The 26,261-nt window shown below is 37.9% G+C and overlaps 1 protein-coding gene across 1 annotated transcript; it reads right to left on the bottom strand.

Annotated features, from left to right (window-relative positions):
- Positions 1–1,029: 1,029 nt before the first annotated feature.
- LOC140142106 (fumarylacetoacetase-like) lies at positions 1,030–25,787 on the bottom strand. The gene is made up of 13 exons (XM_072164065.1): positions 25,607–25,787; positions 17,210–17,320; positions 16,278–16,399; positions 15,610–15,750; positions 14,834–14,931; positions 14,107–14,159; positions 13,754–13,853; positions 13,145–13,275; positions 6,644–6,719; positions 4,391–4,437; positions 2,734–2,835; positions 2,308–2,425; positions 1,030–1,788 (listed from the first exon to the last, which is right to left on the bottom strand). Exons 1-13 carry the CDS (start codon positions 25,778–25,780, stop codon positions 1,706–1,708), a joined length of 1,356 nt encoding a protein of 451 aa, XP_072020166.1. The 5' UTR covers positions 25,781–25,787; the 3' UTR covers positions 1,030–1,705.
- Positions 25,788–26,261: the final 474 nt, after the last annotated feature.

The following is a 26,261-nucleotide window of genomic DNA, read 5'->3' as shown; positions in this document are numbered from 1 at the left end:
TCGCATTACGCACGAGGCGCCGACGCGCTGCCGACCAGCTGCAGTGACGCGTAGGCTGCCAACCGATTTTCATAACAAAAAACCTGTTTTTACCAACATTTTCACTGTTTTTGCAGCCAATTCTTGACCGCTTTTCAACCAAATAAAGTTTAAACACGCTTCGTATATTCATCGATCTCCCGTATGAATTTGGCGACATTTGGATCAAAACTGACGGAGCCTTTATAGGCATACATAGATACATAGATAGATAGATACATACATACAACATTCCCCTATTTATAGTAAGATGTGAAAAACTCATTTTTGCCCAGGGTTGACATGTGACTCATTCCCCTTGATCATGTCACAAATAAGCAATGCACTGCTAGTCGTGTCTGACCTCTTAAATGATTTTCAGAATGACACAACCTTGTGTTTTGTGTTATCAGACTAGCAATGTGTCGGAGTAGTGGTGGTGTGCTAAAAAACTTAATAGCTTGTACCCCATTTTTACACTATGCATTCAAAAGATGTAATCTCATCTAAAATTGTTTTTTGGGTGAAACAAACTATGAGAAAAACTGAACTGTAATGAAGACATCCAGGCGTGTACATCAGACTTATGAAAATATGCATTTGTAAAGTAGCAAGACATTCTTGCCAAATCTATTTACGAGAGACCTCCACAGGCTGTACAATAATCCATTATAAATGCATATTTTCACGTGATTGTATTGAATAAACTCATGGAACAGAATTTTACTATATATGTGTACATGAACACGTCAACATGGCCTTTAATGTTTATCTATACATGATTGTTTGTAAACTAAAATAAAATCAAATGAAAGTCATTTCAACTTAAGTTTTACACTTCATTTCAGATCAGATCAGAATGTAAAACAGCAGCTGCGATATAAAATCAAACATTTCTGAAATAGGAATACATTTTGATTTATTCACACAATAAAACTAAGTTTTGAATGTTTTTGTTAGAAACAGCACAATTCAAGAAACTCTTGAACAAAAATATTATTTCTTTTTAAACTTTTTGAAACATAATTATTTCCAAATAAGCATAGAGACGATCCATTTAGAATGAAACACCACATTACACATGCAAAAATAGCCTCTTTTAAACAACCATAGGGTCCCATTTCATATGAAAAAAATATTGCAGCTTTTTTGGTTCCTTTTAAGGAGTTCATAACATTCCTTGTACAACTACAGGGTACATGTCCACACTTCGCAAGGTAATACGAGAGGCCGTCTTTGTCACAAGCTAAAAATGCTCCTCATATAGCTGAATTTGAACTTGTGCCACTTTTGCAAAAACACATAATTACTTGCAGCAAGCAGAATCCTCGAGGGGCTTTCAGAGTTATGCAGGAGGCTTAATGGCTAAAACTGCCCAAAACCGGCTGATTTTACATGATTTTTAACGAAGTGGGGGGGGCTTCAGCACCCAAAGCCCCCCCCCCCCCCCAGACACGCCACTGGAATAACAAATTTCATGGAAATCGTACATTACGGCTTCAAGTTTCTTCCTTGGCTTTGGACTCGAAGCTAAAGCTCTACGGTAAGTTTTGGCAAAAGCAAAACAAGTGTAAATTCAATGCCTAATGTAAATTAAATTTCTCTTGAATAACATTTAGCGGTACGAGGAGCATTTTACCCTTTCCAAAAAACGACCATTTTATCCAATGAAATACTGTTAGTTGAATCACTTTGAGATAGGAGTTGCTGACAGGACTGTACCCGTGCATGTACCGAATCCAATGCGGTATCCATCACCTTGACAGTGACCTGGTAAATAATGAAAACAGGAAATAAAAGGTCAGTATCTTGAAGTCAAGAACATTTTCCAGGTCCAAGGGGATATGTTAAAATGGCGGTGTTTTATTACCATTTATAGTAACAAAACATACTATAGCTGAAATCCTCCAAGCATACTTGTTTGTTTGCTCCCATCTTTTGCAATGCTCTGCTTGGGTCTGAGGCAAAGATCTTTGTGACAGATCCTTCATATTTGGCAACCATCACTTGCTTTTTTCCTCCATTAAAACAGTTTATTTAGACTTAGATATCACAGTAGAAATGCTCAAAGAATGCAAACAATGTACATGTCCACTGCATTTCTGCTTTACTTTTATAGAACAAGAAACTGTAGTAGTAGTAATCTTATTTCTTATACTGCTTAATTTTCATAACATTTATTTGTAGTTTCAGACCCTAAATATAATTTCAGTTTTTTCCCAATCTACATACTAATATTACTATTTGAAACTTATGGTTACTTAGTAAGAGAGTCATCAGACACATTACCTGCAAGAATAACCTTGTCGCCATCTTTAAGGAATTTGCGCTTGTTTCCGTTGCCAAGATCCACTTCCCTTGTTCCTTTCCAGCACAGTTCCAGCATACTGCCCAGTGCAGCATCAGTCTAAAGGAGTAAATGAACATCACAAATGAGTTTGGGATAGGAAAGTCAGTGGAAGAAACACCTTTGCATCTTGTTTTCTTGAATATTATTCAGTTATGGTTAAGCGCTGAGCTAGCGGAACATGATACATAGAGGGATTTCTTATGATCTCTTACTGTCGGATATGAAGAATTTGCTTCCGATTTCTGCACCAAAGCAATACTAAGAACAAGAACAGCATGACACAAACTGAAAAAACAAAACAAAACAGAGAAGCAACAACAAATAAACAAAAACAAAACATGTCAGGTTTTCACTTTGATACTTACCGGCCCACTTATAGTTCCTGAAGCCAACAGATCGCCTGGATTTGTATTGCACCCACCCACTGTATGGTGAGCCAGTTGCTGCTTCATTGTCCAATACATGTACTGCAAATTAAAGAAAAATTGTGAAAACCTTAATTGGATTAAGAGATTAGACCTAAAGAGTACCAACTCAAAATTGCCCTGTGTGTAATGCTATGGAAAATCTACTATACAGATTGGACCCAAAGAGTACCAATTCAAAGTTGCCCTGTGTGTAATGCTATGGTAAATCTACTATAGAGATTATACCCAAAGAGTATCAACTCAAAATTGACCCATGTGTAATGCTCAGGGGTGTGAGAAGCCAAAAAAGAGGAAACTAACTAAAAATGCTGAAAAACAGCATAAAATCAGGGTAAAACACCAAATATGGGCTGAAAATAAAAGAAAATGTGTAAATTTTGGCAACAAAAAAAGAGGAAATCAGCTTAAAAGAGGAACTCTCACACCCCTGAATGCTATGTAAGTCTACTATAGAGATTAGACCCAAAGAGTACCAACTCAAAATTGCTCTGTGTGTAAAGCTATGGTAAATCAGCTGTTTTGATTTGATGCTCATGGAGGCCAAATAGTTGCATTTATCAGCGAAAACCCAGAATGGAACAATAATTGGTGTATTTAAAGGCCCTTTCAGTGATTTCACAGGAACATTAAAAAAAATGGAAATTTGTCAGAGTTGCTTAGAAATAAAGAATAAGTCTACAGAATTTCATTAAACCACTTTTCCCCTGAATACATCGACAAATTAGTCAAAAAACAGAAGTTTTAGAAAGGTTTTCTACTTCAACTCAGATCGACTGGAGAAAATCGAGATTTTCGTACAGTGCGCCAATTAATCGACTGGAAAACTTCCTAGTCCAGTGTTTCTAACACGGGGAAGTAGAGTCTAAATTGATTTAAAACAGACGCTTAATTTTTGTAGTAGAAAACAAAATAAGCAATTAAACGTCACCGAGGCAAACTAACGGTCAATTCAAATATGAAAAACAGTTAAAATTGTGTATTTTGTTTAAAATAGTAGCTACTGATGTAATAAGTAGTAGAAACAATACGCAACGCGTGTTGGCATGGTGTTGGTATGGTGGAGAGTGAGCTTCTTTCGATTTCGAGTCGGACTTTTTGTACTGTCAGTATCAAAAGTCCAGATTCATGTAAATGCTTTATTTTGTTTAAAATACACGGCTTTCGACCGAACCACTAGCAGGCTATGTTAGCACATCTATGCCAATTACAAAGGTACCAAAATCTGAATTTTGATGATTTTTACGATCGTCCGGATGAGCAAATCACTGAATGGGCCTTTAAGCTTTACAAAGTTTTACGCATGCAGTGCTTAGCATGCGTTTTTGGCACCACATGTTACACGCAGAACGCAACAATTAACACTTCCAATTTAACTTTGTTGGGAGCATGGGGAATAATCCAGAGGTACCTAGATTCCATTTTGCTAGGTTTTTGCCCTCCATGAGTGACTCTTTTGTTCTACCTCACTGGGTCTGAAAAATTGTCCCCATTTGCACTGCAATACTGTCCGATAATATGGTAGGATACTCCCCAACCCCACTACCCTCAGTTTGCTGCATAGATATGTTGCACAGAAAACTTTCAAATATTTTACCTTAAAATTACTGTTGCACACAACTGCTGGTTCACTCATGCCCTCTCCTGCTAATTTTAAGTAGAAAGAAAATGTAATATTAGAGTGATGATGAGAATTAATCTTAAATTTTGTTTACTTATCTAGTAACAAATTGAGCATGCCTGTATGCTTTGGTGTTCCCATAAATGTGTATCCATGGGCACATTCTTTAGCATGTGATTGCTTTGGTGCCCAAGCAAACTTCAAACAGCCAAATTGAATTATTCCAGTTGAAATCCATTACACCCTCTAAAAACATGTCTTTAATCTCCAACTCAAGGGGTGTAGATTTCTAATGGAGTCACTAATTCAGGTATACCTTGTGTTTCCATGGGGGGGGGGGGGGGGTATGGATTTCAACTAGAATAGCCCATTGTCTGGGTGCCCTTGCAAAAGCCAAAGCAATGTTTTTACCTGCACAGTTATTATACATAATTTTTTATCTCCCCAAATGTCCAAAACATGGGGAATAGTCAGAAATCAGCATCAACAACAAGGTCCACAATTATACAATGTGCAACTTCATAATCATTACACTAGATTGGCCACATTATTTTCCATTTCAGTAAGGCTGTCATTGTAGAATTTTACCAGATGTTTACTCAATGCCGAGTAAATCTAAGATCCATTTGAAATCCACACATGCCTATGGAAGACCTTGATCTTCCATCCACAAAGAGTGAATTGCAAATGGGGCTACCTAAATGCTTTTAATGGGTGCCTCCACTTGAAATCTACACCACCTGTGTGGGAGATTAAGGTCATGTCTTGTAGGGGTGCATGGATTTCAACTGGAATAGCCCAACATGGCAAGTGTTTCTTGGGTAGGCACCTTGCTGGTGTATTGTTCTGTGTAGTTCATTATGCATTTGTTTGCCACAAAGCAACTTGAAAAGTATTAAACATTGTAGCATTCTGTTGTCCCACTTGCTATTTCAATTAAGAAATCTCTTAAGGGGGTACTACACCCCTGTCCAATTTCGTGCCTATTTTTGCATTTTTCTCAAAAGTTATAGCGCATTGGTGACAAATAAGATATGTATATTATAGGGGCAAGGACTACAACTACTGCACTGAAAATTCAGCAACTCAAGGCATGTAGTTATTGATTTATTGATCAAATAATGGTTTTCCCTCATTTTTGACTGTAACTCCACAACTGTTGTCCGTGTTGAAATAAAATTACCAGTGCAGTAGTTATAGTCCTTGCCCCTATAATATACATATCTTACTTGTCACCAATGCGCTATAATTTTTGAGAAAATGCAAAAATAGGCACAAAATTGGGCAGGGTGTAGTACTTTCTTAAGGGTAGCAAGAATTTTAAACTTTTGCGATTTGGTAGTTCACAGTATCTTGCGAATGGTAGTGAGCTTTGGATAAAATTGCATTTACCATTTCATAGCGAGCATGTAAAAGAATTCAAATATCACAAATATACTTTAGTGGGCCTGTGGTTCTTGAGTTATATTGTAAAGAGGACTGAAACATCAATACTTTTGTAAAACATACTTAACTCATTAACAACAATAAATCAAGCAAGTTTTCAGAGTATATGATTTGTAGAATGAACTTTTGCCAAACATCAAAGTGTTATTTTTCAATAATATATGTGACACAATCTGGTCCATGGGGGCCAAAGGAGGCATTTTTGAAAATTGAGTTACTGTAATTATAACATTATACATACAATAGGCTATCATTTACTGAAAACACCAGGTCTAGCATACTTGGTTCTAAAGTTATGAAGTTTTTTATGTCTATTTTCTTATGTATTCTATTGTTTTTACTCCATATTTTTACCTTTATCTCAGTTTCAAATTTGCCGCCTTTGGCCCCCATGGACCAGATCGTGTAACATATTGATTTAGTTAATGAAAATTTCTGGGCGGTAAGTGGGCGGATGGACCTTTCAAGTAGAGTTGGTCGTGCATTTTTTTTCTTTTAAGCTAACAACTGTAAATCACCAAAATCTGTAAATAAATTAAAAAATTTTGCAATCTTTTTCCCTCTCAGTCAAAATAAATCTTCTCTTTGCCAAAAACAGCTGATTTTATCAGCATACAGCACTTCGGGCCCATAAAACAGGGTTTTTTTTCATCGCCTAATGGCAAAAATATATTTTTTGCTTCAAACAGTCCTGTCACATGTAGTGATATTGCAACACTTAACAATAGCATGTCAAGGGTCACACATGATTTTGTTAACATGCAAACATTCTATATACCATACCTTTGATGCCTACAGACAGGTTAATATCAAAGTTATATTGATCATCATGCTGCAGATATGCCAATGGTTTAGGATCCTGGAATTAAAAGGAAGGATAAAAACAGTCAGCATACAGAATTTACAGATAATATATTCAGCTATCATCAAACAAGATAATATAAACAAAATTGGCAAGATCAGGTCTGAAATCAGTCCCCAATCTCAACTGATCACAGAACCTGCAATTGAACAATTTCAGAAACAATCTTTTACTGATGTCCTCCACCAACATGAGTCATTGGCAGGGACAGGCGATTTGCGCGGAACCTTTTTTCCGCGCAATTGGCTATTTTTTTTTCCTATGGGCAGGGATACATGATTTGCACTGAAAAAAAAAGTTCCGCGCAATTTGCTATTTTTTCCCGCGCAAATCGCCTGTCCCTGGTCATTGGTAGTCAGGGTCCAAAGCAATATACTCCATGATCTACTGGTAGCTGCAGATAAAAGAAATGAAGCTGCTCTGATACTTGTTGATTATTCTCTTTCATCTTATCTCATCATGTTTCAACTCATTCTTAAAGTCACCAGTCTTTCTGCAAATCTGATCATCTGCTGCATTTTGGAATAAACAGCCTCTTTATGTCATATTAAGCCTACATTTCCATTACTACTCATGTGTAAAGTTTTAGTCACCAGATCTTCAGTGCCATCAAGAAAGATTTCAAACAGAGCAGGAACAGAGTAGACCATCTCCTAAGGAGATATCGTGATATAGTGGAGCCAACATACAGTGGCAAAGGAGATTGTTGCTTTTTTAAATTACAGGACAACTACCAACTGTTTGATGCCATGACATTTTTTGATATTTTAAAAGGGGCAGGCGTATCATATACTCGCTCCTACGATCATATCACTCATGAACAATGCGATCTCCAGTGATTGCTTGTCAAATATAGTATTATACATAATTTTCTCGTAACTTATAAATGTTTACATGGTCTTGTTCCAGACTATCTGACAGATCTGATTCAGGAATGCAAACAAACAGACAGATCATCACAACAGCAACTCATCAGATCCCTCCTTACTGAAGAATTAAGAAGTACCCAGATCTCATAAGTCAATGATCAATGATGTGACAACACCATGGTTACTTGATGTAGCTTTTGATTCGATATCAATCTCTTTTGAGAATGAAATATCCATTAATTTTTCACTTCTGCCCTGGATACATGATGTATCTGCCATATAAACTGCTCCAAAAAAGAAACTTACCAGGTAAGAAATTTGTCTGTCAAATTCAAACGACAAATTGTGTTACACTAAATGGGATATGAGTGGAAGCAGTGTTAATTTAAGCGAATTTTGACACCTCATTTGTTGCAAACGGATGAGTATTTTTTGAAGTTATGCTTATTTAACCGAACCTATCCACTGGAATGAAAGTTGCACTCATACCACTTGAGATGGTTGGCAGTATACAGGTGTAATCAGTGCTCTCCTCTTCTTCTTTGCATGACTAACTTTCCTATTGCTTCTTATGAGGATGAAGAATAAAAGTTCTGAACATCCTTTCATGTGTCTGTTTATTGTGTGAAATCATTGGGGCGGACCTGCAACTTTCAAATTTGATAGTAGGCTTGTTCAAATGAGCATAACTTCAAAAGTTTTGATCTGTTTATGCGACAAATGAGGTGTCAAACTCGCAGAAATGTACACCGCTTCCACTCATATGCTATTCAGTATAATACGATTTGTCGTTTGAACTTGACAGACGAATTTCTTACCTGGTAAGTTACTTTTTGGGACCAGTTTATAAATGATCAGGGCCGTAGCAAGGTTGAAAAATGTGGGGCGGCCATCACAAATGTGGGGCGCCCAAATTACAAATATATGCCCAAATTGAAATAAAGATATAAAAAGAAAAACATAACAAATTTCTCAAAAAGTGGGGCGGCCATGGCATCCCCGGCCGCCCGCTTGCTACGGCCCTGCAAATGATGAAGTTGAACCTCTAAAAGAATTTTACTATATTGTCATTTTTAGAGAGTACAGTTTCCTAATAAGCTTATGACGTATATTATTGTGCATCAGAATGGAACACTGAAAGTTTTCAAATTCAAGCAAGATTATGAACGCAGTTGCAGAAGAATAAGGCCCGCTAAACTGTTACTTGAGCAGAAAAGAAGTCACATTAAACACCCATGCATGAGCACAAGAAGAAAAAAATATCGGTGAAGACTTCGGAATAACTTCAACAACAGCTGTTCAAACCGCACTATTACAGAACTGATTTGTTGACAAAATTGTCAAGATCAGGTCTAAAATCAGTCCCAATTAGATGACCTACAACTGAGGTCTCATCCTCTTTTTGCTTGATTCACTGAAGTCGGAGGATAGAACTTTGTGTTTCCGTGTCAGTTTTGTATGGCGCCTCCTGTGATTTTGTTTGTTTAATTCCGTGAATTGATACCCTCAATCCAAAAAAATCACAGAATGGTTCTTTAACCAAGTCTCTGATTACCAACAAACTTCTTACTGCCAGCATCATGCCCATCCCATCATCAAAATAGAAAATACTTTATATGACCACAAGCCAAGAAAGATGACTACGATAAATTTTTCCCAAGAACCATCTCCGCATGGAACCACTTTCCAAAAACAGCTAAAAAAAAACCCAGGTAAAACAGCTAAACTGATACCTTCACAGAACAATTGACTGTACATCTTAGAGACAAGTACTTATAACTCCCTATTGCATGCTCACAACCATGTGTGCGATCTCACCAAAGGATTTGCAGCTCTAGTATTCAAGCCAAAGTAATGAAATCATACATGTACTTCTTTACTGTGTGGCATGTCCTATATCCCTATTTTTATACTTCTTGCTCCTATCAGGGGACCATTGACTTCGTCAGTTTGGTGTGTGTAAACATTTGCAAATTCTTCCTTACATGCTTGGGCCGTTTACAGACACACTCTGCTCTCCCATGGACAGACACAGTATCCAGTATCTGCTATGTAATTTACATGTAGATACTGTGTTATTCCATGGAAGGGCAGACATACACAAACACACTGAAACTGGAAGTGTCTTGGAACTCATTTTCAAGCGTATATGATCACCTACAATTTTCCCCAACAGTAACAACAAGATGGTTGGGAATTGTACACAAATCTCAACCTCTCATGCTGTTTGTACATAGTACATAGAATATAATTGTAGAATTCCTTCTCGCCCCCATACACTATGTACCACATGCAGATATATGTAGTGTATGAACGGTGTCTCGTGGTTCGGAAAGTCACGTAAAGCGGGTGGTCCCGTGTACAGGAATAGTCAAATCCTGTACACGTTAAAGTGTCAGAGCTATTCGAAAAGAGAAGGGGGACCATCCCCGGTTCTGATATCTGTATAATCACTTCGTCTAAGTTCCAGAGGACTTCCAGTTTAGCTCAAAATGAGCTGCTATAGGAAGTATAAGAAAGGAAAGGTAAGGAAGGATCTGACAAGATCTGATTCTGGAATACACTACAATCCATGCCGGAACTTCATCTCATTTCACCTTCTGTTTCAACTCAATACTCATTTGTTTAAGCATTTTGCAACTGAATCATATTTGATTTTGATTTGCCTTATTTACAAAGTAGTTATTTAAGCTCTTTAAATGTATGCACATTTTAATATTGTACAAATTGTTCTGTTATGTAATGTTAGATATGGCTGATCTAAAGGGATGGAGTTGTCTTTCCCTCGCTTAACCTGTGGGGACTCTGTCTAGCCTTTTCCATAGCATTACAATAATAGTGCTAGACCTTTTCCATTTTCTCCATGTCCAAGGCCGACATACATGTGGTGATAGGCATATCTAGGCCATTCATCTGATCACCCCTCCATAAAGGGAAGCAGCAAGCTCCTTAATGCAGTGCCATTTTGTCACAATCATTGTTTTTTACAATGGGTAACTATAGTAAGCTTTGTTACACAAAGAGGCACAATTAGGCCAACACACAGTGGTGACGGCGATTTTTCCGATGGCCACTCATCCGATCACACCTATATAGAAGGAAGCAAAAACTTGTTAGCTGCAGTAGCATTTTTCCATAATTTCCCGAAGGAGCAGCCATATCAAGCCTGTATTTTTGTTACACAAATGAGACACTCATACACCTACTACTATTAGTTCATCACAGCCAATGTTGCCCATTCTGTTCCTTCACCTTGTCAAATTTAGTATTATGTATATAATTATCTACTAACTTATAAATGTTTACAAAGACTTGTTCCAGATAGATCTAACAGATCTGATTCAGGAATACAAACAAACAGACAGTGGCTATGGAGATCATCATGACAGTGACTCATCAGATCCCTCTTTACAAAAGAAACAAGAAGACTTCGTAAGTCAATTTTCAATGATTTGACAACCCAAGGGTTTTTGGCCATGGCTTGTGATCTGATATCAATCTCTTTTGAGAATGAATAATTCTTCACTTCTGCCCTGGATACATGATGTATCTGCCATATATAAATGATGAACTTGAACCTCTAAAAGAATTTTACTATCATTTTTAGAGAGTACAATTTCCTAATAAGCTTATGACGTATATTATTGTGCATCAGAATGGAACACTGAAAGTTTTCAAATTCAAGCAAGATTGCGAAAGCAGTTGCAGAAGAATAAGGCCCGGTAAACTGTTACTTGAGCAGAAAAGAAGTCACATTAAACAGCCATGCATGAGCGCAAGAAGAAAAAATAATGGTGAAGACATCGGAATAACTTCAACAACAGCTGTTCAAACCGCACTAATTACAGAACTGATTTGTTGACAAAATTGTCAAGATCAGGTCTAAAATCAGTCCCAGGAGGAGACAATGGCTTAAGAGAGTTATGGCAATGTGAGAATTCCCATCAAGAATCCAAGGCTAAATTCTCTGCTACTACATATCAACACCACAGTATAAAATTTTGTAAATTAGATGACCTACAACTGAGGTCTCATCCTCTTTTTGCTTGATTCACTGAAGAAGTCGGAGGATAGAACTTTGCGTTTCCGTGTCAGTTTTGTATGGCGCCTCCTGTGATTTTGTTTGTTTAATTCCGTGGATTGATACCCTCAATCCAAAAAAATCACAGAATGGTTCTTTAACCAAGTCTCTGATTACCAACAAACTTCTTACTGCCAGCATCATGCCCATCCCATCATCAAAATAGAAAATACTTTATATGACCACAAGCCAAGAAAGATGACTACGATAAATTTTTCCCAAGAACCATCTCCGCATGGAACCACCTTCCAAAAACAATTGGTAAAACAGCTAGTACTGATACCTTCACAGAACAATTGACTGTACATCTTAGAGACATCGTCCAGAGACAAGTACTTGTAACTCCCTATTGCATGCTCACACCCTGTGTGTGACCTCACCAAAGGATTTGCAGCTCTAGCATTCAAGCCAAAGTAATGAAATTATACATATACTACCTTACTGTGGCAGACCTGCCAACCTACCAAAAGTCAGAAAGAGGGACATTTATCCCAAAACCTTGTACTTCCCCACAAACCAGGTACCGACAAATGCAAAGACTTGAGGTGTGCGATACTTTCAGAATTCAGGGACGGTTTTGCAGGTCTAAATTTATCACAATAGACCACACAGCATGCTACAGCAAAATTTTGAAGTGAGATTTAAATCATTTTCTGCTGTTCTTACATATAAATTTGCAATCACTGAAATTTTCAGAAAGCAGGACTGTCCCTCTTTTTCACTTTGGTAAACCCCAAATGAGGGAGAGTCCCACAAAATGAGGGACAGTTCGCAGGTCTGCTGTAGCATGTTCTATATCCCTTTTTTTTATACTTCTTGCCATATCAGGGGACCATTGACTTCGTCAGTTTGGTGTGTGTAAACATTTGCAAATTCTTCCTTACATGCTCTCCCATGGAAAGACACAGTATAGTATCTGCTATGTAATTTACATGTAGATACTGTGTTATTCCATGGAAGGGCAGACGTATACAAACACACTGAAAATAGAAGTGGCTTGGAGCTCATTTTCAAGCATATGTGACACGATCAAGGGAAATGAGTCGGATGTCGCTAATATTGATTTTGAGATATTGGCAAAACAGTGTTAAAATTCTTTTTCAGCGATTGATATACTGATGTAACTTTGCAAAGAAAGGTCGTATCAACATGGGGTTTTCAGTTTCAGAAAGCTCTAAATGTCCTCTTTAGAAACATTATGTAAAACTCATTTTCAATCAAGGTCGACATGTGACTCATTCCCCTTGATCATGTCACATATTTGAACACCTACAATTTTCCCCAGCAGTAACAACAAGATGGTTGGGAATTGTAAACAAAATTCAACCTCTAGTGCTGTTTGGATATTCTCAATCCATGTACAGACATTGACGTGGACTATGGTCAAATTCATGGACGATATGAACTGAATCTGATGATCAAAATACAGCGGCGCTTGAAGTGGTTTTCACATTAAGGGATTTATCATTTACCTGTGGTTCATTGGGTACAGCAAATGAAGACAATGCTTGCATGGTCACCACCCATGGTGATATTGTAGTGCCAAAGTTCTTGCCCAAGAAGGGACCTAGAGGTACATACTCCCACTTCTGGATATCACGGGCTGTCAATAACAAAATATAAATAGACAAAATTAAATTACACAAGAAATATCCAACAATCTAATACCAGCCAACTCATACTTCTACCAATTACCTCATGTCAATAAATAAGCATTTTAGATCAAATTATAATGTGACTTAAGAAGAATCCATCTGGATCAGGAAAAGAGGACCCAGCAACATAAATAGGGACGAGGGGCCCACTACTTATGTAACATATACAATCCTCTCCTGACTGATACATCATCTAGAGTGGTGAGGAAGTGATGAGGATCTACCATCATCATTCTGATGAAAACCGTTAATCTTGAGTAAAATTCTGGTTTTGTGCAAAAAAAATTTATTCAACAAGTTGAAATCGTCAAGACATTAAAGGAGGATTTTGTGATCCTAACATCCTCTTTTTATAGATAAAGGTCATGTCATCCATAGGGAGCTACAGGGGTGTATGGATTTCAATTAGAATAGCTCATTACTCACCACTCCAGTCATTCATAAGCACCATACCAAAGATGTGATCCTGAGCCTTGGCTATAGGGATTGCTTCACCTAACTTGGTGGCTGGGCCTGTAAAGAATCCCTGCAGGATAAAAACAAATTGTTGGTTGAGGTCGATATTAAGCTTTTAAGACATGAAATGTAAGTAGGCCTATTTCTTATTTTAACTGTGGGTTTCTGAGATTGGTAAATATATCGGCAGCTGATCTAAATTTCCTTGGTACCAACTTCTACCAAGGCCAATTAAACTCAGATCGGCCCAATTTCTCATTTGACAACCTGGATTGGCCAACATTATCTATTTATTCTGAGCCATTTCAGGACTCCATACTTACCATTTCTAACTCGAAATCAAACAGTCTGCATGGTCCATACACTGGGGGTTTGGCTGCAATAGACAAATGGTAATGGATTATTAAAGTATAATAATCATGGAGGGAGACTGAGTGTGGTGCAGTGAGTAAAATATTGGCCTCTGGTATATGCATTGTACTCAGGGGCAGTGTGGTCTTTGTGGGATGCGTTGGTTTGCTAACCCAACCATCAAAAATGAAATTTTAAACCTCCCTAAATTCAACCCCAAAATAAATATTTTCAACCAAAATAGTGTAAAATTAAAACTTCACCTGGTAAACACAAAATTTCACCTTCAATTTAGGCTAAAATAGTGTACATGTACAAGCCGGCGGCACCAACACAACTGTGTGGACCATGATATTTTTGTAGTAAATACATTGAAAATACATCTGTAAGTGCATCATCAAACAAGAATTTGATGAAATTAGTGAAATTCTACCAAAATTAGGCTATGAACTGGATGATGGAGTCATAACAGGTTCTGTCTATGCAATTTAGCGATCATCACTGACATGACCGATGCAAGTTTTAAGCTTACTCACACAATATGGCATGGAAATATTTGCATTTTTATCAATTTTTCATTACAGAATTTGAGGGGGGCATTAATTCAACTGATAGCTGAAAAGTAGATCCAGTCTGACCCAGTAGATAAGAAAGTTAAGTGAAAGTCCTGCCCAATACTGCTATGTGTACGGTACTTACTGTCATCAGCTCTTGTCTGTCCACATGGTCTCCTAATGGAGGTACCAGATACCACAACGGAGGACGCTCTGCCATGGTAACCAACAGGAAGATGTTTCCTGCAACAACAACAAATTACTATCAGTTGCATATTTACTGTGCACAAAAAGTATCTGTACACTTAAACAAAATTGATATCTTAAAGACACTATTAAACCTAAATGAAGTATTAAATGATACAGAGTTTTGTTCTGCATATATTTTGATACTTCATTCGGCACAATGTGACTTTATGCCTCAAGTGGAAAAATCAAAGACCTTTCAAAAGTGATAAATTTGGATATTTTCTCCTTCAGGGCGAACAGTCTCTCGCTGTGCTCATAGTTGGCATGTTTTGATAGAAATGTCTATGTAAATTTTGTCACTTCTGAATGCATATTTTTCCCCATTTAAATTGGTAAAGTTTGGGAAATAAAGTCACATTGTACCAAATGAGATATCAAAATAATGCAGAGCAAAATTCTCCACCTATTAATGACTTATTTGGTCATTTATGTCTTTAATTTAAGGTGGTACTACACCCCCTGATAAATTTTGTGACTAATTTTGCATTTTTCTCAAAAAATAACTACGGTACACACTGATAACAAAAGTTATGTATATTATAGGGGCAATTACTTCACTGAAATTTCAGTGATTCAAGACAAGTGGTTCATTATATGTGAGAAATGAGGTACATTCTGGATTTCAACTGGAATAAGTCCAATGAAGTATAATTACCAGGTCTGAATTCTTACCAGTTTGGCTGGAGTGCATTGTCTTTGCCCCTGAACATGATGCCCACATTTGTAGCATGATAGCACGATGAGTAGAAGTCGGTGTAATCCCCGATTGACGTTGGCAGGTGCATTGTGGCGTCACTTTGTGCTACAAAAGCCCTGTAGGCAGATCATAAAACACCACACGTTTCAGATACAATACGTACAGTTACCTATATGAACACAAACATCTATTTATTCAGTCATTTTCTTTTTATAATCTTCTGCATCTTTACATTGTTTCACTATCGAGAGTGTTTCACTATCGAGAGTCTGATGATCAAGCCCACTGACCATATTAGTAATGAAAGGATATATACCATCACCAACACTGTGCCTCTTATCAACTCTGTCAAATCATGACAACTACGATTCCTGGGGCATATATGCAGGAAGATGATCCATGCAGAAGATATGCTCTCTACACCTCATTTACATGGTAAAAGAAAACCTGGAAGGCAAAGAACATCCTACTTGTGCAAAAACTGTTGGGGGATTTCAACAACTTTTTACTGCCAGATGCCATTACCACTTTGGCTTCAAATCGTAGTACAAAGAGAAACTTGGTAGTCGCCTGCTTCGCAGCCGAATGAAATGAATGAATGAATGAATGAATGAATCAAGAGTCTAAAATCAGAAAACTTTACCTCTGCCGTAAGTCAGCATTGTCTCTGAGAGTCGGTTCATCAGCTGACAGTAACTTTTGTAAAGTGGCTCTGGCTTCTGTCCAGGCTGGGGTACCAAGTCCCATGAATGCATTCAATGTAGGCTGGAACAAAACAACGATACAATTACAATGCATGATAACTAATGACCAACATACAGCCAGGAGCATGATTCTGGGGGTGATACCCCTGCATAAACTGTGGCTGTGCTGAAAAAAAACATTGACATCAAAATACAGGTGGTGCAATTTGCCAAAAAAATTGTGCAAACCCCACAGGCTTAGACTTAAAATAATCAGCAACTGACAATTGAATACCTGAGTGGAAGAAGGGCCCAACTCCAATTTTTTTTAAAAAATGAGTTAGACCCAGCATTTTATTGCTAGCAGACTGTTCTTCCTTGTGTGTGAAAGATGAGCCAAAATCCACTCTCTAAATAGTCGTCCACGTACACTTAATCATGGTTTTCATGGAAGAAAGGCCCAACTCCATGGAGTTGGGCCCTTCTTCCACAAATATTGGAATTTTGGTCATCCATTAAATCTGCTTTTCACTACAACAAACTTACTTGTTAGCATATTACATGCTTCTACTTGAGCAATTAATGGATAATTATCAAATTTCTGCAGCTATTTATAACACTCTTGCTTACGGAACTGGCACTTACAGTATATATTAGTGGAAGAAGGGCCCAACTCCAGCTCGTATTAAGACCTGTACCGTTGCTATGGAAACATCATATATAATTTCGAATGTATGTAATATTGTATGTTCATGTCTTAAAGGTCCCCTGAAGATGAAAACATTCTGTCTATTAAACTTTTCCAAATATTAAGTTTTTTCTTAATATCTCAAAAACAGTTTTGATGGAGTTGGGCCCTTCTTCCACTCAGGTATTCAATTGGTTTCCTTACCTCTTCAAATACATCCCTGCATTCTGATAACACGGGTCCATTGAACAACTCCTTGACAACTGTCAGATCTAGGATTTGGTCTCCAATAGCAACACCGATACGAAGTTTTGCCTGAAAGATATGAAATGAAGGAAACTTATTGTACAGTGAACAGACTTGTGATACAGTATATGAGTATATCTTGTCAAATCACATATTTTGTATAGTACCAGCACATGGTATGTGGACTGATTATAAATTACAGTTAATGTCAGTCTGTAGACCATTAAGGGGGTACTACACCCCAGGCCAAATTTTTGCCTAGTTTTGATATTTCTCAAAAATTACAGTGTGTTAGTGACAAGTGTATATTATAGGGGCAAGGACTACAACTACTGCACTGGAAATTCAGCAACTCAAGGCAAGTAGTTATTGATTTATTGATCAAATATTGGGTTTCCCTCATTTTTGACTAAAACTCCACAACTGTTGTCTGTGCTGAAATAAAATTTCCAGTGCAGTAGTTGTAGTCCTTGCCCATACATATCTTACTTGTCACCACAAATGCAAAAATAGGCACAAAATTTAATTTGCCAGGGGTGTAGGGGGGCCACGTGAAAATAATGCGTCGCGAGGTCTACTTTGATTTTCAAGGTGGCGTAATTTCAAAAGTATATATCCCACACTCCTGAAAATTTGTATTCTAGGCTAACTTTTTGTGTAAAATCCAAATTAATAGGATATACCATATATTGAAGATATGATGGTCTAAATATAGCCAAAAATCAAAGCTGGACGCACTTCAGGGGGTTGTATCACCAAAACCCCAAATATTTTTATGTACCCAATCATTGGAATTGGCTCTTTCTTTTGTGTGCGAGTAGTAGGGGGTGCATACTAAAGATGACAAAATTTGGGACTTAAAAATATTTTGGGTTTTGGTGATACGACCCCCCTGAAGTGGGTCCAGCTTTGATTTTCGGCTATATGTTTAGACCATCATATCTTCAATATGGTATATATCCTATTAATTTCTAAGTTGCATATTTGGATTCTACACAAAAAGTTAGCCCAGAATACAAATTTTCAGGGGTGTGGGATATATACTTTAGAAATTACGCCACCTTGAAAATCAAAGTAGACCTTGCGACACGTTATTTTCGCGTGGCCCCCTAAATTTCAAATTGCTGTAGCGCGGAAACGAAAGGGAGTTACGACCTCAAATTTTCATGTTTTTCATTTCTCAATAGTATCTACCAGTACACAAAAAAAAATCCATGAGTATTGGTTAACTTTCATGTTGAGTTGGCATGGAATGGCTCATGATATTTTTGTTTTGCCTTAGAGTGTATAGAAATTTTCTACCGTTGGAAAAAAAAAATCACCACATTGCGTTAAAAAAAAAAATCAATAAAAAAAAAAAAAACACGCAACGGCAAAATTTTTTTTCCAACTGTAGCAAGTTTCCTTCTGGATCTGGATGAGTCCGCAGCTTCGTACTATCGCCAACTTTGGTGGAAATACTTTAGGTCAGGTCGAATGTGCGCGCTAATAATGTGAGAGTGTGCGAAAATAAGGCCGGCGTCGACAGGTCCTGTCGGAATCCTGTCGACTAAGTGAATTATGTCAACATATCGACTGAACTTCGTCCATGGCGACACAGTTCTAAGGCAATGGCCCAGTAAAACTTCATCAGGCAAGCTCATTTTCACTCAAAATATTGGCCATTTCCAATGTATTTTCAACAAAATGCAATGCCAATTTATCTTATCTTTTACCTACTATTTCGCCAATTTTTCATGTTATTTGCCTTCAGGGGTCATACTTTTGGCAGTATTTTGCCTTGTTTAATCAGACCCAGAACAAAATATTAATTTCTGACATGATCGTGTTCTGGGTCTGAACTGTTTCCATTCGAAATCTTGATGGCAAATTGGACAAAAGAAGCACATGGTCCTACTTCACAGTTTTTAATCTCCTATTCATGTTATGTGAATCACTCTATTGTGGACCATCCTTTTGATACTTGAGTATTTGGACAAGCGGAACAGTTTTGACAGGCCATTTGTCTACTTCTCTACCCCCTACCAGCCGCCTACAAGAGGCTACTCGGGTCAAGTGGTTTGGGTTCATTGCCCAGATCACATGTCCCGAGTAGCGGTACGTCTTCCAGTACTACGCCAACTCAGTGCTGAAGAAGTGACCTCGGATGAGGCACGAAAATTCCACTCGTAAGTGAAATTTTACATTGCTTGTGTGAATCAGTTTTAAATTGTTCTACATTATGTCTACTTCTCTGTTTGTAAACAAACGAGGAGGTCGAAATTGTCCTCCTCGCCGAATCACGAAAGTCAGCGTAATACTATAGTACGGCACTAGGTCCTTGTGGTGAGGGAGCTTCTCATCCACGAGTGCAATGAGCCTCTGATACCATAGTAGTGCATCTTATTCAGCAGTCGTTCATGGGGATTGGGGAACCTTCTGAATGTTTAGTCAGCAAGGCGATTTTCAGTAATTCGCTAACTTGTGTGGGTTGCGCGCATTTAAATTGCAGGTGTGCCATCATTTTGCTTTAAGTCTGCATCATTCAGTGTCATCATTCTGCTTTGGTCTGCAGTATCTTTCTGCTTATTTCTAAGAAAAAAATATCATACCAACTTTGCCCGCCTCTTGCTTTGGCTAATGGAACTCGATTGTTAGTTTCCTATTGACCGCCCGTATCACTTTTTCAATTTGACCAAAACTTTCATTATTTTCATAAAAAAGTCAATTATCTGAACATTGAAATAGAAATAATCAAAATTAAAACTCTCAAAATGTCTGACATCCCCTGCTGATCATAATCAGCACTTTTTCTTAGTTGTAGGGGTAGGGATGTAGTAAATAATGGAAATTTAAGGATTACCTCATCATGTTTCTAGTGATTACAAAAATTGCTAATTTCTTTTCATTTTTATGAAAACAAATTCAAATCTTTTCTCAATCTGTTGCAAAATGCCTGTAAAGATGATCTAAGCATTAATACTGGTTTTGAGATGGTCTTTCATCAACAATATATACTTTGGTACTGGTGGGGTACCTAATTCTGGAGAAAGCTGTTCATAAAATCACTGATTTTGTTGACATAATGGATAATGAAAAGAGACTGAATAATGAATAATGAAATAGCGACCTCGTCCTTTTTTTCAAACATCCAATCGGAAACTAATAATCAAGTTCCATTGGCCTTTTCTTGCCCTGGGATGAAAATTAATGGAATGGCTTCTTCAATATCTGTGTACTCACAGATGCGGTATCTGTGAATTCACAGATATCTGTTCAGACACAGATCTAATTCACCAATCGGTCCGTACGTACTGACTTGATCTTATCTTATACTGATCTCATACACGACGACACAATAGTTTGTGTGCATAAGATAGAACTTTCTAATATTTAAAAATATGTCTTCATATCGTTGACACTTTTGGTAACGCTTTTAAAAAATATATTTCCGAATGTCCGTTTTGGCTAGGCCTGGCATTTTCGGGTAATTTTGTACCCGGGTACCCGCCGCATTTTTCGGGCGGGTAACCTCATCTCTGGAGAACACATCTCTGGAGAAGTTTTTAGGTCTCAGCAGTGCAAGCTCTGACGAGTGATCGGGGTATGACCATACGGGGCGTGCATGCAAACATGGGTAGCATTTTCGCCTTCTGGTATATCAATGACCCCTTTTTCAAAGCCTATTTTGGTACATATGAATGGGTCCTTTTTTCAAAATTTTCTCAATTTTTTCGGAAAACAGCCCAATTTTTTCAATAATCTAGCCAAAAAATTTTTTGTTAAAGAAAATTTGGTTAAATTCGGCCGAAAATTTTGACTTTTGGTATATCAATGGGTCCAAATTTCTTGAAAAATTGGTATATTTATGGGTCCACTTCCAAAATCTCAGCAGCACGTCCCTACCAAAACCAAACTTGAGTACCCCCCCCCGGAGTGATCATGCCCGATTTACTGTCACCGATGTACAAGCTAGAGATGACCTTGTTATGACGTTTTTAATTGGGTACATCCGGGCAGGGAACCTCTATTATTATCGGGAATTGCCTGTCACACATGATCGCACACAAGGTCGTAGGCAATTGGTGGGACCTCATCTGCCCAGAACATATTGACCCAGGTCAGCATACCGTCATATCCTTCCCGACATGCTTAGTAGCCAAGTCCGTAGAAGAGTGGATCCACACACTATGTACACAAATATACATTTGGCCACATTTTATTATACTGATTAATAATGAATTTATTAAACATGGTAACAAATATTCTCTAGCAAATCGGTTTACGATGGAACTGGTAGGCATATTATAAATGCGGGATATTAAATATCTTCCTGACCAGCCAGATCTGCGCATGGTCAAAAACGAGGATAGACGAGTATCAGACCGACGCAAACTAGCTTAGTCTCCACATCAGCATAGTTTGGTTCCGCCCTCCACAGGGAGCGTAACCTGTGTAGGAGACTCGGTCGGACCTGGTGGGACCTCATCTCTCCCCATCGATTGAAAAATTGTGATCTACATGTATAATCCCCGACATTGCTCTTATGAACTGACATCCACCTGATCCGGGTCATAATCAGTCACAGTAAATGCGCAGTGTAGACGGCTGGTGGAATAAGCATGTGCAGAGTTCAGGATTGGCAAAGCAGCAACTTAGTAGCCCCGGATGACTTTTGAAGATTTTCCACACTACAATTTCCTGTCCAATAGACACCAATTGATGGTTAAGAAAGTAATTGAGCAACTTTTCAACTTTGGCGTGATCAATTTATAAATAAATAAAATAAATTTTGGATTTATAAAGCGCCTTTCTCCAGATCTTAGAGGACTCAAAGCGCTGTAATTTCGCTGCAATGGTGAATCATCACAATCAGATCGCATCAACTAGGTTGCTGCCGAACAGCGCACACCTATCCGCATTTAGATTGTAACATCCACCAATTATCTGTGCAGCTCCCCAAGTTCCATTGGGTGAAGGAAGTTTTTTTTATAACCAAACAACTAATCACCGATTTTTGCAATACAGGAGGAAACCGGAGATCCCGGAGAAAACCTGCGAGAGCGAGCATGGAATCGGGATAAACCAAGTGCACATGAGTCCTTGGGCGCGCCGGGCTTGAACCCGGGACCTCAGTGGTGCAAAGCGAGAGAATTACCGCTGCGCTAACTCGCCCTCCCTATTTATGGTATTTTGCTATCCCATAGATACCAATGTATGAATTTTAAAAACAATTTAGCGACTTTTAAATTATTTGACTCGCGATTTGGGCTAACATTTTTGGCAACACTGCTGGAGGTCAGTGCCAGTGGGTGCATGTACAGCAGAGACACTGCGTTGATCGAAGCTGTTAGGAGAACAAATATTGATGTTTTTCGTAAGTACAGGTATTAAGAACGAATAAATGATTAGGCCCTTCGCACTTGATTATTAGTTTCCTGTTTACCGCCCGCGCCCAAAATTGAAAATCTCAAAATAATTAATTATTTTATTTTTATTTCTAATTTTCTCCTTTAAAATAACTTTCAACTACTTCTACTTGCCACTTTCTGACTTTAATAATATCAACAATAATGATGAATGAACAAAGAGTACAAATCCACCTTCACTTATTTACAAAATCAAATATTGTTGTGAAATAATTAAATGCCCGCTCTAGTCAAAATGAGTCAATAGTTGCTTGTAATAGTTCAAACTAAATAAAGAAAATAAAAGATAATTAATAATTAATAATTAAAAGTCACCTCGTCCCTTTTTCAAAATCTTAAACAGGAAACTAATAATCAAGTGCTAAGGGCCTTATAGTAATTAGTAGGGCCTATAGTGCGTCGGTAATATGTCACAAACAATTTCATGATATTTTAGAGACAATAACGAACTTGAGGAAGAAGTTTTTATTCATATGCATGACATTGCACTCTGTATGGCAACTGCGTACATGTATCACACGTACATGTAAACAAGTACGTGACATATGAAAACATCCTTGCACCTTCATGACCTTGACCTTCTAACTTTCGTATCACAAGCTAGTATCGGTTGTTCATACGAAAGTTAGAACATTTCGAACAAGTGCTGACCAAGGGTGAAAATAAGAGCGCGAACCAGGGGCCACTTTGGCAAAAAAGTGGCCCCTGGTTCACTAAGATTTGAGTGAACCAGGGCCACTTTGGATGAACCAGGGGCCACTTTTTTAAAATTATTATTTCAAGTTTGGGGATCTAAAATAAAAGCACTGCAGTATAATGTTATTAAAAAATAAAAAATAAATTAATAAAAAATTACACCGTGCAGTACGCTCACATAACACGTGCTCTCTGCAGTGCACCTCCCCCACTACACAGTGCACAGACAGGGCGGTGTTGTACAAACTTTATTGCTCAAATAAAACGTTAAAGTGCATTTCACGCCGTGATATTCCATCACTAGTCGCTATGATAAATTTTCTCATTTCCATGTCAGTTTTGTTCAAACGTGGTCAGAAAAAGGTGCAAAAACTTGGCGAAAACTCAATCAATTTCCATAGTTTTTTCTGTATGTGACGGCCATTTTAATATTTAATGGGGTCATGGTTCATGTTCATGACGTCATCCCCACGGAAATAGTCGATAGTTTACCGAAAATCTTGGGGTAACTCCATGAATGAAATCTTTTCCCGAGTCCAACTCGTGCACGATCGGAAAGCTGCCGATAACTAAATTACAATAATTTATGCAGACTGACCTGGGCACTGAATTCTACGTGCGTACGCAGTTCATGATTTTAAAACGATGTTTTCGTCAACAAAACTTGTTAAGCTTACAGGTAATTTCTACTTAAATTTTAGAGTCAGGTAGTGTTGGACACGTACGAGCGCCACTCGGGAGAAAATGGGTGTCGCCCGTCTATATTATTTTGCCTTGTCACGAGCGCACTTGCCTGGTTTCTGGGGGCCAAACGGCGCCCGTCGCCCGCTTAAAATCACCCTTGGTACTGACCCACTCTTAGACACAGACTTTAAGGTACATATTTCGAGGTGCATAACAAACACCAAATTGGTGTCATAACAAACACCAAATTGGTGTCGATGACCTGACATGCATGCATTCTTTTGTCGAGAGTTCACATCAGACACATGGTCTTTCAATTTGTGCCGAGTGTCCTTGGCAGACTTGACTATGCTTCAGTGGTCATGAAAGGATTCAATAGATAACCTCTGCCCCACTAATCCCCAGCTATTGTCTGAAATTGCACCTCGGAAGATATATTATAACAACTCAGTCCCTCAAATGATAGTCATATAACGACCAAAAGATAAATCTAAATGACTGACTATCATTTGAGGACTGAGTTCCGCAGTCTAACCCACTCTGTTAGGGACAGGCATAAAAATTTCAAATTAATTCTATTAACATGAATTGTTGTTTATTGGAAGAGAGAACTTCTCAGAAACAATTTGACACCAAAGCCAATCTTCTACTGTATTGCTAAGTGAAGTTATGACGAAATTACTGTCGGAACATTGGGCCATTTTCTCTGATAAGACTTACCATAGGAGTGCATGGGGGGACTTGATAATTTTTGTGCCCCCCTGTCAATTTTTTGTTTTCACTGTAATTTAATCTAATTTTTGTTGAATATTATGTATGTTATCATTTTCAACACATCTGTGAAATTTTGTATGAAAATTCAAATTTTAAGGTGGTAAAAAAGTTTTGCCATTTTTCAGCCATTTTGGGCCCATTTTAGGCAAAAACAATGATTTTTCCCAAGCGATAACAAAAAACTGCTTTCTCCCAGCAAATAAGTAAACTGGAATTGTTATGTGAAAAGGATGAAAGTTTTTGTCAAACCATGTTTCCCTTTTGTCAGAAGATGAATTTTGGGTCAAAATATAATTTTTTCCCAAAAATGCCCCTTTTTGACCCCTTTTTTGACCAAAACGGTGATTTTCACCAAGGCATATCTCACAGAAAAAAATATTCAAAAGTGAAGTCAATGTTGCATTCTGCTTCCTAAAGCATTGAATCTGTTGTCAATGCAAACTAGAGCATCTGAAACAGATTAATTTTGGTTTTATTCATCATTTTCTCCAAAATGGTGTTTTCAGTGGCACAAAATGGCACAGATTTACATAGGGCTTTATTATCAAGTAAAATAAATAGCGCCCTCGCTCAGATGTGCCTGTCCCTAACTCTGTGTATACAGAAAGGCCTATACCGTCGGTGACAGCTAGTATAGTCAGATTTAAAACAATGAATCACGGTATAGGCATGACAGGTTCCCTGCTTTGGTTTAAAAGAAAAGCTCATCCCAGATGCAGTTTCCAACAAACCTGTCGAATTCGGCAGCTTGGCTGTAGTTTCGAAGAATACATTTCATCATACATAAACTTACATTATCTGCCGTAGAAAATACACCATATGGAAGATTCTGAATTGGAAAGTCACAGTCTTTGTTATACTGAATGAATGACATAATTGCTTTTCGTTTCCTTCCGACTTTTGGGGTTTGTTTGGAGTGTATTTCACACACACGCGTACAACATGTATTGATTGGCGACAGAGACATAAGTTGCCAGTTTCATCAAGTTTCTTGCCCTTCAATGTCCGTGGATAAATCCCCAAATGACATTTTTTCCAACAAAAATATAACCCTGGAATTATGGGAACTTTCGGACCTCATAACTGCTAAATTGTTGGTCCAAAGTATATAAAAGTATACATATTTAGAATGGCAAAGACTTGATAAATTCATATGTGAGGTCAAATTTGGGCCAAAATGCTAATTTTTGGCCCAATATCCAGTGGTGTCTTTTTGACATGGGGTTGGAAAAATTTCTTGTATAGTGAATCAAACACCTTTTGGCAACAGAATTGGTTACTGGTACAAATGCGCGCAAAGCACGCGAAAATGTTGCCATATGAAGCTAATTTGATGAAATATGTTGCAAAATTGGAATAAATTCGCGCGAAGCGTGGAAAATTTATCACTTTTGGTGCAAAAATGGCAAAATATGAGATTGGTCAGAAACCCACATATGGGCGTCAAC

Source organism: Amphiura filiformis, chromosome 20 (assembly GCF_039555335.1).
Source record: "Amphiura filiformis chromosome 20, Afil_fr2py, whole genome shotgun sequence".
NCBI classification, from domain to species: Eukaryota; Metazoa; Echinodermata; class Ophiuroidea; order Amphilepidida; family Amphiuridae; genus Amphiura; species Amphiura filiformis.
Note: the sequence above shows the minus strand (reverse complement) of the source record. Positions and strands in the feature narration are given on the sequence as shown.

What these genes read in the sequence shown, in the direction of transcription:
- LOC140142106 (XM_072164065.1), bottom strand. Translation starts at nt 25,780, where the DNA reads ATGTCTCTGTCGCCAATCAATACATGTTGTACGCGTGTGTGTGAAATA. An exon ending in AATGCACTCCAGCCAAACTG is followed by an intron (nt 14,932 to 15,609) that starts GTAAGAATTCAG and finishes TTGTTGTTGCAG; the next exon opens with GAAACATCTTCCTGTTGGTT. An exon ending in GCTTATGAATGACTGGAGTG is followed by an intron (nt 13,276 to 13,753) that starts GTGAGTAATGAG and finishes TGTTATTGACAG; the next exon opens with CCCGTGATATCCAGAAGTGG.